Below are 12,922 nucleotides of genomic sequence, written 5' to 3' on the forward strand. Positions count from 1 at the left end.
TATTTATACAACAAGAAACTCAAATGTGTTGGGATTCAACACTTTTAGGGACCAATCAAAGTTTTTATTGTAATTATTGTTATGATGTATATGAAAAACAGCAGATAGTTTAAGAAACTATTGCATTTTATTTTATTTTATATATGCTATTATATTGAATTTTGTCAATAAATAATTGTATTATTCATTAGTATAATGTTAAATTTTTAATTTTAATAATAATAGTTCAAATTTTGATATTTTTAAATATAAAAAAATTATGTCAAATTTTTAATAAATGTAAGTATTATTTTTATTTTTGTTTTTTTGTTTTTTGCCAATTGTCACATGGATCATGCAATAAATTTATTTTTGGAATTTACTCTTCCCTTATTTAAATCTTAATAATTACGGATTGACCTTTGAATCAGGTAATATAATATTAAAGCTGATGCTTAAAGATTATAAATTTTAATAAATTTATACGCGTAACATTTTCTTTAATTTTATAAGAGTAGAGATTTAGAGATAAATTAAGAATTTACAAAAAAATCCCAATAATCCATTTATGATTTCCTATTTTATTATTCATACAATGAATTTATTAATAATGTGATTGAAATAAATAACTAAAATAAAATAAAATAAAAATTATTGACAAAAGTACATGAATAATCGAGGCTTTTGTATACTTTTATATGTGTGTATATATATATGTGTACATATATTTTAAAAAATTAATCGTTAAATTTAATAATATTATTATATTTATTATAGCGGTAAATATTTAATATATATTTTTTATAAAAAATTTGTTAATATCCTGCTTTTCCTTATAAAGAAAACAAATAAATAAGCGATCCAAAATGACAACAAATATGACTGTTTCGGCATTTCTGCCAGGTTCAAGTTCTGATATCTTCTGCAGGGAGGGAATATGCCTTTACCTAAATTAAAATTTGACCATTTTTTTCTGTTTTTTTTTTTTTTTTTTTTAATATTCTTTTCAACGGGTTGGTAGTACCCCAAAAATATAAAGAATGGCAGCAGCAGACTGGAATATGCTTTCAGCTAAAAACCAGTCAGAAATGTTTTGAAAGCCGAGAAGGTAACTACATGGAAGAAAATAATTTTATAAACAAAATTGTATACAACATGATTCAACTCTTGGGCCTTTTTTATATAAAAAAAACATTGCAATTTCTTAAATTTTGTATTTAAGCCATTTAAAATTTATATATTTATACCATTGAACTTTTATTTGGTTCAATTAAGTTTTGTGATTTTTTTTTATTTGATTTAATTACATTTTTATCTGAATTTTGAAAAAATATATAAATTGATATCTAAAAAATATAATATATAATTTTACATTATGAACTTTTTAGTAATGTGTAATTGTTATCCAAATTCTAATATTCTTAACAAGTTTAGTATCTACCGAATATAATTTATTATTTGCATGTTATTTATTAAATAAAAAATATTAAATATTTTGTATAAACTTTCATGTGAATGTCGAGTAATAAAAAATAATTGACTCGTCGCAAATATTTTTTATGATTTAAGTAAATTAAAAAATATATATTTTTAATTTATATTGTAAAAAAACATTAATAATATGTTTGGTGAATATATAGCTTGATAATATTTATTAAAATCCATGTATATAAGTTGATATGGTTAATAGGATTAAAATTTAGGTTAATATGATACATAATTTAAAAGTTCAATTGCAAATTGTACATTTTATTTCTTGAATACCAATTTGTATATTTTTTAAAAATTAAATTATCAAAAGTGTAATTAACTTTTTTTATTTGTACATTTTCTCAAATTTAAAGTCCCATATTGTTAAGTTATGGTTAAAATACTAAAAAAATTAAACTATTTTATTTTTCTTAAATAAATTCTTATTGTATTCAAATGAATCCTTATCCTTTAACAAAAAAGTTATGGTTAAAATACTAAAAAAACAAAACTATTTTACTTTTCTTAAACAAACTCTTATTGTATTCAAATGAATCCTTATCTTTTAATTTTGTTAAATAAATTTTTATTTCAAATGAAACGTTGATTTTTTCGAAAAAAAAAAGACTGATTTTATATTAATGGCCGATTTAGATATAAATTAAAAGTTAAAAGCTTGTTTAAATAAAAATTAAAAATTTATTTGAGTATAATAAAAATATAAAAATATATCTAAATAAAATGATAGATTTAAAAGGATTTTTTATTTTTTTAGCTTTGAGTTATATATTAATTATTTTTCTATTAAGCCAATTAATTGTTAAATTATGATAATTGATTCAATAATTGACAAATTATTGTCAAGTTTATTACATTTAATGTCTAATCGACACAATTGAATCAACTATCACAACTTCTTTTATGAAATCAATCACCATAATTAACTTGACCATATAATTAATTAGAGGAAGATACAATTTCAATGTGAACTAAACAAAAAATCCAAAGTCACTCTACTTTAATATTTCTTATAATTCCTAATTTATTTTATAATAATAATTGGTAAAAGACGTCTTTTGGCTTTTACACAACCAGGAATCATTATCAACAAGATATTTCAATAAAAAAAATATGGACACAATTAAATGAAGAAAAATCCATGATATCAGATATGTGATAGAAAATGAATGGCTGGACAAAAAAAGAAAAAAAAAAGAAAACAAAATTATCAGCAACCACTGTCTGTAGTAACACATTGATTAAGTGCTGAAAACCATGATCTTCGGCCCTCGTAAGCTGATCGTCGTAAGCTCCATCTTGAGCACCTAACCAAGTGATTTCGCAAATTCCGGTCAGCAGGGCAGGGAACTAAAGAGGGACTAGTATCTGGAGCTCCCATGCAAATGCTAGAGTGGATTCTCATTGATGGAAACCTCTGGCAGCTTATGCTGCGGAAAGAAGATCCCATGGTAGAATTTCGAGCGCAATAGACCGCAGGTTTGCAAAGAGGGGCAGTCATTGAAGTTGACTCTGGTATCTCACTAGAACACGTGCAGAAAGATAGGGACAAACTTGTTCTTGCTACTGCCTTAACTTTTGCTTTTGTTCCCGGGAGCTTGGCAAATGATACTATCCCATGCCGGCAAAGAGGACATGCAATAGAGCCAGTTGGACCATGAACAACATTTGAGGTATTATTTGTAGAACAGAGGTACAAGGCACATTGTGTACAGAACTCGTGATCACAACCTGCACCATGGACAATTTATTTTGTGAATCCTGATTTCAGTTATATTTGGTCCCATATATACATAAATTCCCGCTGTATCATGAAAATTCAGTATGCATATAATGAAGAAATGGATTTTGAATTTCATAAAGTATACATATATGGATCAAAATCCGTATGACAAATTAAAATGGAATTGTCCTAGTGTTATTAGCACTTGTAAGCCAATTTGTACATGGCCCAAAAATGACTAGATTCATGCTAGATGTGACAAATTCAAAATAAGTGGTGCAGAATGTTTCACAAAAGAAAATCATAAATCTAAACAACACATAATTTCCTTTTAGCATATATATGTCTATGTTTTTTCCAGCTCTCTTCCTCCCACTGTATATGTGTTAGTAACATTACCCTAGCAAATTGCTACTTGTTTAAAACATAAGTAAGACCATAGCACTATATCTACGTGGCTAAGACTTAATTAAATTCATACAATTACAAATGCAACATTAGAGCCTACACACTGTGAAAATCGTCACTCATTTCATCTCAACCTCACTACAAACAAGAATTAGTCTATCTTATGTCTCTATTCTTGCATGCGGAAAAAAGGTTCCATGCGTGTTTGTGCGTGTGTTTATCTCTAAAAGAAATTAATGAATAATATATGTGAAATAAAATGTCATTTTAATATTAGAACTTTAGTTAGAGGTTTCATTGCTGAATCTCCCTGGGAGAAATAAATAGAAAAATATTCTTGATACAGCTATACAAAAATAATCACAGATACCACAACATACTCCTTACAAATGATACCTATATCAATGCATATATATCCTGTAGATTACATTGATCCTAGCCACTTAAACAATGATAAGAATATTCTAGCAAGATTGGTTACATTTAAAGATAAATTAAAGTTACCTTCTGCAGCTACTGTGCACTTCCTCTCCAGACACACAGCACATGGATATTGGCATGAGGATAAGGAATCACCAGTCCTCCATCCACATTCTCTTCATAAGACAAAGAAGGGAGAACAGGTTTAGTTCATCTTAAATTTAAAAAGGGATTTCAGATGAAAACTTGATGGTGATATCCACTAGCCATCGTATTCATAAATACATGCTCATTGCCTGCATATACTTCTAAATGCATGTCCATACATTTATCAATTTTCCTGCACCTATCTTTCTATGAATGTATAAGCAATTGTTACAACAAAAGTTCGAAAAGGACAAGGCTGATGATCTTAAGTTATTTATTTCAATGATTTTGTGCATCAGCTCCCCAAAATTTCCTGTTCTATTTCTAGAAAGGGATCACTATTCAACAGCCTAGATCATCTTCACTCTATATTTGATTTAAACAGCTAGTCACAGCAAAAACGGGTCGCTTAATGTGAAAATAAAGCATAATTTTGTGCAGCGGAGTACTACTCAGACAATTTATTAAAACAAAGCAACATATATAAGAAGGGATAACTAAAGAAATGGCCATTGAACTAGGACCTGATGTTTAATTTTTTACCTCAACACAGTTTGTTTATTTATTCAACTTGATACACGAACCATCTTTGTGTTCAATGTGCTCATTTGACCAACAACATAAGTTAGGAGTGATTATGTGGCTTTTTAGAAAAAAAATGATAATGTGGCTTCTAAATAAACAAATGGTGCCATATGTGGGCTCTCTGAAAATAAATTTGCGAGATGGACTTAAAAATGCCATGTCACCATGTGAGTGAGGCACCATCGAAAAGAAATATTTTAATGACATGCCACCATGTGATCAATTGCAAAGTTATTTAAACTGAAAGGAAATGTATTACTACAAAATAAGACAAGAAAAAGTGAAAAGCCAATGATTTAATTTTAATTTGGAAGTTGATGCAAATCTAAATCCAACTCATGCAAAATCTAAAGAATACAACAACCTAAATCTATCAAGTTTCTTTACTGATTAAAAAATTAAATGGTACTTTGAGGATAAAACAAAAAAAAGACACTTGCAAGTTTTAGTTGCTATTCACCCTTTCTCACGTGTAAAATAAAAGCATATTATAGATTTGTATTTATGTATATGTATAACTTTTGAGTCCCCTTAATTGTAATACAAATTCTTAAACTCAAACCTTCCACTCTTCTAAATGAAACAATAATTCGATATTGCATGATACTTAATAGAAGTATACCAGACAACACAGCGAAATGAAACTTGCCAATCTTCTCTTTTGTTCCTTTTCTTTTTCTTTTGTAAGTTACTATACATTAAAGCAAAAACAAAACTCGCCAATCACGGTGAAGCAAAGAATTATTTGTCAGCTAACTTTGGGAAGACAAATGCTAATACCTTTCTACTAATCTTGTCTGTTTGTTGATCATGTTGGACTCTAAATGGCTTGAGAGTTGAAAGGGAAACAAGGGAACAGGCAAGGAGTAAATAAATTAAGTGAAGGAAACACTTCAAGTACATGAGGTAAAAATAGACATTTAGCAGCATTTTGTTCTAAAGTTTCTTGGAAGAAGTTGATTCAGTTTAAGTAAGAGGCAATGGAAATTGAATACAGCTTAGAAAATAATTTCACAGCTGGTTGATAGTCAATGACTTAAAAACTTCAGAGCAGAAGCATAAAGTCTTCTAGACAATGTCATGCGGATTTAGCTACTGCATGTACCCTATAGAATATAATCTAAAAAACCAACTTGTCATTGGCTGACCCCACTAATGAGAGAAGGTATTCTCCAGAAATGCGTTAGTTGTTACCAGTTACCACAATCCAAGAACGTTGATGCACTTTCCTGAGCTAGTACAATTTAAACTATAGATTCTTAGTGCATCTGCTTGAGTTTCTTTCCCCAACTTTTATTGCGCTTCCATAACTTTAGCATCATCCTGTACATCCCTTCCACCTCTCTAGAAGACATATACTCTTTCTACCTTTATCTCTCCCAAAGAAACATGTCATTAGCACTTAAACATAATATCCAGAAGAAACTCCTGCCAATTCAGTGTAAAACTCTTGACAGTTTCCATGGAAGTAAAACTCCTGTCTAACAGATATAAAGGAAGCCAAGAACATAGACAAAATACCGGCAATGTAATTTGAGTGATTGGTGATAGCAAGTACCTTGGTCTCTGTTTCTAAGAATAAGCACTCCAACCTACTGAGCTAGAAAATTAACAAACTGCAGTCTTTACAAATAGGATAGAAAGTTCATGGATCAACAAATCACACGCAAAAACCAAGTATCTACAAGGTTATACAAAAGTCGATGGCTCAGAGAATTGATGCAATAACGTAAAGTAGGGACACATAGTGCAGATTTCACTCACCTAGCAATTTTAACAATGCTCATAAGGGGAAGAGATAGAAATGGTGAAGGAAGAACTTCTGACTGGCCTTCTGGCTGAGTGCTAAGGATTTCCTCAAGCCAATTTTTACGCCATGAACGGGCAACCATTAAGGATGTCCACCTTTAGGTAATAATTAAAAAACAAGAATAAGTCACATCTGATTATTCATCAAGAAAAGGTTTAGAAAAGTAATAGCATACGAAACAAAAGTTTATCTCAATGAGTTTCATGAAGTAGCAAATGTTTATGTGTCCAGGCATCTCACTTCTTATGTTCCAAAGGCTAATTTTATAATAGGATTCGTGCTTTTGATTAACCACTATTGCCATTGAACTGCCATTTTCATCAAAATATATTAAAAATTTCTACCATGCCAAAGGTGATATGGTGTAGCCACAAGATGACAGGGTGAACTTCTAAGATGCTATGAAGTAAATCTTATAGTTCAGATTAAATACGGCATCACACCTTCCTTTTTAAATGACTTCATAGCTTTACCCCAAAATATGAAAAATGGTGACCGCATACATAAAATATACACCTATCAGGAGAATTTTAACAATGAAATGTGAGGAACAAGCATAATCACCAATGAAGAAACATAGATCCTTTGCCTCCTTAATCAAAATGTATCCTTCCTCAATATAGCTGCTTTAGTTGCAAAACCATGGAGTAAAACTCCACCACATGGCAACTTTCACTAGGTTTGGGTAAATTTTTTTTTAGTTCTGATTAGCATTTTTCTGACATTTGTCTTGATCTTGCTTCTTTCTAGTCATATCTTTTTAACCCATAAATATGTATAACTCATACGCAGGTCAGAAAGAGAGATTTAGAAAGATGGCGAAATGAAAGGGATGTCTTAAGTAGGGGCAAGATGGGGAGAGAGAGCAGGAAGACAATTAAACTGTGAAAACCTTCAGTCTATCTTTTAAAAACCCATCAAAATTGTAGTTGATTTCATTTCGTGCTCAAAAATTATAAGCGAGATGGCAATATATAACTGCTTGTGCTTAAAGGCTTTGCACTTTATACTAGCCACTTCTAGCAAGGAAGCATTTTACTATAATTTTTATTCTAGCTTTTTACTTTTGAGAAGCAAACATATTATTTGCTACTTATGTGTTGTAGCAGTAGCTACAATTCAAAGTTTTAGCTTCACAACGCAATTTATGCAATTTTTTAAAAATGAAAATACCTTTGCTAAAAGTAAAAATAATGAAGCAAAATATTTAAACATAATAAGAGTTGCAGAAACATACCCATTTGCATTTGTAGCAGTAACACTGGCACCCATGGCTATCAAAATCTGAAGCACAATACATCAAAATTAAAAATTGGAAATGAAAAAACAATCTTCAGCATGAATAATATTGCTACATGACTTAGCTTCTTCTTGTTCCATTTTTCCCTTCTTTTGTGTAGTTGTGATGCTGCAGAGACTAAGAACATACCTGACAACATCTTGCATTTCCACCACAAGCAGCATAGTGAAGAGCAGTGCTCCCTGCACCTGCAAGGTGACAAACATAATGATGCTATTATATTAGTTAGGTGCAAAATAAGGTTAATATCAAGAAAACAAAAAGGAGAAAACTAGGATTGCAGGGGGCAAGATTTACTATTCTGATGGCGTTTGAAGTTTTCATACTTATGTACCTATAAACCATAATGTTCTATATGATCATCTAAAAGGCCCTAGAATTTGATCACATTGTTTACCAGGCTTTACTAATGAATATAAAAATGACATAGAAATTAACAGAATAGTCATTTTGCAGTTTCAAAGCCTCAAAACACTTGAAGAAAAGGATAGGGTGCGAGAGGGTAGTTTAGCCATTTAGGGATGTGGAACAAACAGCCGATGGTATTTATCGTACAATTTCTTAGCAGATAGGCAGAAGTGTATCAAACAACTAATATACAGGAAATCCACCCAGATATTGTACTTTTGACATGGCATGGCAGCTAAGAAAACAGGAAAGATAAAATAGAAAAGGTCGAACAAGAAAAGGAATTGAAGTACAATCATTATTGAAGAAAGAAAACTGAGGCAGGGAAGAAAAGGAGGGCGGAAGAGAGGAACTCTGATGAACATGAAAAAAGCGCAATGCAGAATTAAACTGCTAGTTAAAAATGATTTTGCTATTATTTCTCAACTACAATTAGCTGCAAAACCATTGGACTGTGAAACAGGCAAGGACCATTAATTAAATTGGTAAACAGCATAACTGAATTACCTATTAAATCAATTGTCGTCCCATCTTCCATAGTGACCTCTGTAACGGAAGCTCCCAAATCCAAGAGCAACTGAACACTTTCAACATTGCCATTCAATGCTGCCATATGAAGAGCCGTGACGCCTCCATCGGCAGGTCTATTGATGACCTCATGGAGAGCACTGGACGATTAAGATGAACATGAATGAATCAAAATAGAAAAGTAGATATAAGAAAAAATAAAGAGGATTGATAAAATTTTACCTCTCATCGAATTCCGAAGTAGATTCTTTATTTTTTGATTTCTTCCTTAATATATTCCAACAATTAGGGATGCTAGGAATATAATCCGCAAGAAGGAGCCTTATGCAACGGGAATGACCATTCAAGGCAGCCAAGTGGAGTGCAGTACCCCCATTAAGATAATCTGCTCTGTGAATCTAAAAACCATTTCAGCACAAACTTAACTCATCATAATTCGATTCCACTCGAGTTTGTAAACTATTCAGATATCTTGTAATCGAGGAAACTAAACAGCGAGTAACTGTCTTACATTGGCCCCAAAAAGAATCAGAGTCTGAACAACCTCCCAGTGGCCATATTGACAAGCTTGCATCAAAGCAGTCTGTTCATCACAGTTGAAAAAGAAAACTTCAAACAAACAACAGTATCCCATGAAACCTAAACTAAAAGAGAAAATCCAATAATGGATGAGAAAAAACACAAATTTCAGTAAGACAAAAGAAAATTGAATTACCTGACCCCGATAGTTCCTGAGATTAATATCTACTCCAGACTCAAGCAAGAGTGAAACTATCTGATATAAAAATACAAAAAAAAAAAAAAATCAATCACCATAATGACTTCTTTGCAAGAAATGTTTGATGGCCTATATTTAAGCTATTGAATACCTCATGGTGCCCCTGAGCGGAAGAGTAATGGAGAGGCGAATTGCGAACTCCAAAAGTTGAATACCTTGCAAGCCTTGGATTGTATTCCAATAAAGCCTTGGCTTCTTGAAGATCACCATCTCTTGCCGCCGAAACTAGGCGTTCCCCAGATGCAGAACATCCAAAGGAGTTTCCCACAAGGTTTAAAAATCTCATTGATGACCAAAGCCAAGCTTTTTGAAAACAGGTTTGTTCTCAAGGCCTAAAAAGCCCCTCAATTTCAAAAATGGAGTATGACAAAAGCCCCTCAAGGCCAAATTCCCATCAAATAAACATCTGCAATATCCAAAATCTCCACAGCCTCAAATAAATAGAATTATCTCCAATAAAAAAAACCCATTTCCAAATTTATTAGGATGAAACAAAATCTGCAAAACCCAAATCCAGATACTCCTTAAACAATCAGAATCTGAAATACCCAGATCAAAATAACATTTTTTTCTTTGGCTAAACAATTGATCAGGTTCAAGCCTTTTAGAAAGGACTTTGACCAAGGGAAGACACGTTTATACTAAAAAGTAGAAAAAGAGGTGGGCATGAAATGTAACTGAAACTGAAATTTGCTACAAATAAAAGAAAAGAAATATCTAAAAGGCAGATAAAAGTTGGGGGATTGTTTTTATCGAGACAGCAACCTTTTGCTGCAACCTCAACCAAGCAATTTGACCTGTCAGAAATCTTAAATAAAAAAGCAAAAAAATAAAAAGAAAAAAAAAGCGTGTCTCTATGATTGGTTGTTATTGGCCAACTGGCAGTCAACTTTGGCAGTCGTTGGGGAGGTTTCCTCTATGGAGGGAAAGTTTACATTTTATGGTCGGTTACAAGTTTCTTAGTAAAAATCAGCTCATCTCCTCGGCTTTTGTTTTGTTTTCTAATTTTAAAGCTATATATATATATATATATATATATAACTATTTTCTGTTTTTGTTGTGCATAAGATCAAAATATGTCCATTTTGGCAGCTTGTCATTTGTCTACTTAATGTGAATTTTACGTGATCTCGTCATGCAAAGACAAAGACCACACTGATTTTGCAATCTACATTTCATTCGTTTCTTGGATTTTTCTTTTTTTTTTTCCTTAACAGAGGATAAATCTCTTCATCATTAGCATTAGTCAAAGACCAAGTTCTTACTCAACTAGAACTTTCGATTTGTCCCGCAAGAAAAGAACATAAACTGTTAGATCAAGACTCGAAATTATCATTGGTGTTGAGTTTAATACGAAGATCGTAGAGATTCATTAAAAACAACATAAGTAGTAATGACATTGAAATTTAATTTAATTAATTTATATAATTATTTTTTAAAATAATATTTAATAAATGTGGGATTCCAATTTAAGTACCAATAACTTTTTATTTTATTTTCAAATTACAATCAATATGAAAATAATAAATTAATTGACGATACTCAACTTTTAAAAATTAATAATATATATGTAACTAGTATAAAAATTAGTAATTTTTTATATCGACACCATGAAAATTTATTAAAAAAGGTCAAAAAATAAATCATATCTTTAATTTTATATTTATTTTAATAATTTTTTTCACTACAAGTATAAGTTTAACTCATGAATTAAAAATTTTTTTAACGTGTATTATTACTGATTTTTATTATACATTTTTAGTCTTATTTTAATTTTTTACTTATTCTTATTAAAATTCCCTTTTTACATTGTTGTCGGTTATAGTTTTTTTCTTTATGAGTTTGATTCAATCTATAAACAATTGGTTTGATGTAATAATTACTTCAAAACTTAATTACTGAAGTCAGTACAACCATCCGTCTAATTACGACCAACCGCCAAATAGTTTTTTAAATATAATAATTTTTTTAGAATGTCATATTATTACAAAAAAAATTACTCCATGGGATGTAAAATAAATTAGATTTAATAATAAAATTTTACCTGAAATTAATAATTATGAATTCTAAAAATATTGTTAGAGTAACAGAGAGTGTATGCTGATCTTTATCCTGTTTCTTCTTCATGGCTCTGTTTTGTTTTTGCATTTTCAACATTCTAGACTCAATAAAAAATCTGATGCAACTTTAATACCTGTAAGTTCCTTGCTTATGCATTAACATCTCATTCAGTACCTTACTTCTTTGGCAAAATGAATTCATGGAATGTTCTGTGAGTCCACAATTCTTGTACATATGCAATTTTCGTCGTGTTTAGCTTTTGTCATTTGTTTCCTTACCTTATTTTATCTTTGTAGATTTCACTGTGAATTTCTTTTTTTTTTAATTTTTTTTTGAAATTGATGATTTCTATTGTTTAATCCAAACTGAATTTATTTGAAACTTTTTGTTATCACTTTCTTTACTAATCTTTTGTTTTTAATGGTACTTTTGTTGAATTTATTTGAATTTCTTCCAGTGAGGATTTTTTTGGGGGGTTGGCCTTTTGCTTGGTTCTTAGGGTTATCTTTGGTTTCTGGGTAATTGCGAAAAGAGCAGGAAGCTCTTAGAGGTGATTTAGGGGGAGTTTAGGAGATTTGGGTGGCGGCGAAGGTAAAAACAAGTTTTGGCAATTCTGACTTAGAGATTAGATCTGGGGAATTCGGTTAAGATTTTGAAAAACCTTAGGCGGAAAACAAAAAGAAGAGTCTGAAAGGACTTATTTTGATATTTTTTGGAGTTTTTGATCACCGGTGACTGGCGACACCGGTGGTGAGCAGCTGCCAGAGACGATCGAAATCCGGAAAAGCTTGAAGAAACGGTCGGTGTTCATCGGGTTTTAATGAGAGAGGCAGACAAAAATTTTTAAAGAGAGAAGAAACTGAAAAAGAAAAGGAAATGTTTGAAAGAAAGCATTTATAGTATTATTGATACGGCGTCGTTTCGACTGGAGTAAAAGAGATTAGGATCCTCATGCCTAATTGACGAAGCTCCGACCCGATCGAGATTCAAAGCCATCTTCAAGCTGACCCGTTCCAAGAGCCACGTGAGCCGTTCACTGCAGAGTTGAGCCGCTGATCGAGCTGCCAAGCTATTAACAGAGCTGTTGTCTAAGGGCAATTTTGATATTTTCTATTTATTTTTTTATTTTGTATATTTGATTTATTTATTTGTTTAAATTAAGATCTTATAAGTTAAAAATAATTTTTGAAATTAAATTCTTGAAATTATTGGAGGATTCTTATTAGGTTTTAAAAATAAACTTTTGAAAAGTTAATCCTATTAAATTATTGAAAAATTTAAATTTTA

The 12,922-nt window shown here is 30.8% G+C and overlaps 1 protein-coding gene across 2 annotated transcripts; it reads right to left on the reverse strand.

Annotated features, from left to right (window-relative positions):
- Positions 1–2,595: 2,595 nt before the first annotated feature.
- On the reverse strand, positions 2,596–10,359 carry LOC111298955 (E3 ubiquitin-protein ligase XBAT32). Of its 2 annotated transcripts, XM_022893722.2 has the most exons (10): positions 9,666–10,359; positions 9,512–9,571; positions 9,308–9,379; positions 9,019–9,194; positions 8,776–8,936; positions 7,990–8,048; positions 7,798–7,844; positions 6,515–6,655; positions 4,103–4,194; positions 2,596–3,198 (listed from the first exon to the last, which is right to left on the reverse strand). In XM_022893722.2, the coding sequence occupies exons 1-10, from the start codon at positions 9,858–9,860 to the stop codon at positions 2,678–2,680; spliced, it is 1,524 nt and encodes a 507-aa protein (XP_022749457.2). In that variant the 5' UTR covers positions 9,861–10,359; the 3' UTR covers positions 2,596–2,677. The 2 variants fall into 2 exon arrangements, with proteins under 2 accessions (XP_022749457.2, XP_089603107.1); XM_089746981.1 differs by lacking the exon at positions 6,515–6,655.
- Between the last annotated feature and the right edge of the window lie 2,563 nt (positions 10,360–12,922).

The sequence above is a fragment of the Durio zibethinus genome, chromosome 18 (genome assembly GCF_047325235.1).
Source record: "Durio zibethinus cultivar Kanyao isolate XHJ-2024 chromosome 18, ASM4732523v1, whole genome shotgun sequence".
NCBI classification, from domain to species: Eukaryota; Viridiplantae; Streptophyta; class Magnoliopsida; order Malvales; family Malvaceae; genus Durio; species Durio zibethinus.

What these genes read in the sequence shown, in the direction of transcription:
- LOC111298955 (XM_022893722.2), bottom strand. Translation starts at nt 9,860, where the DNA reads ATGAGATTTTTAAACCTTGTGGGAAACTCCTTTGGATGTTCTGCATCT. An exon ending in GACGACAATTGATTTAATAG is followed by an intron (nt 8,049 to 8,775) that starts GTAATTCAGTTA and finishes GTCACCTTGCAG; the next exon opens with GTGCAGGGAGCACTGCTCTT. An exon ending in GTGCACAGTAGCTGCAGAAG is followed by an intron (nt 3,199 to 4,102) that starts GTAACTTTAATT and finishes TCCATGGTGCAG; the next exon opens with GTTGTGATCACGAGTTCTGT.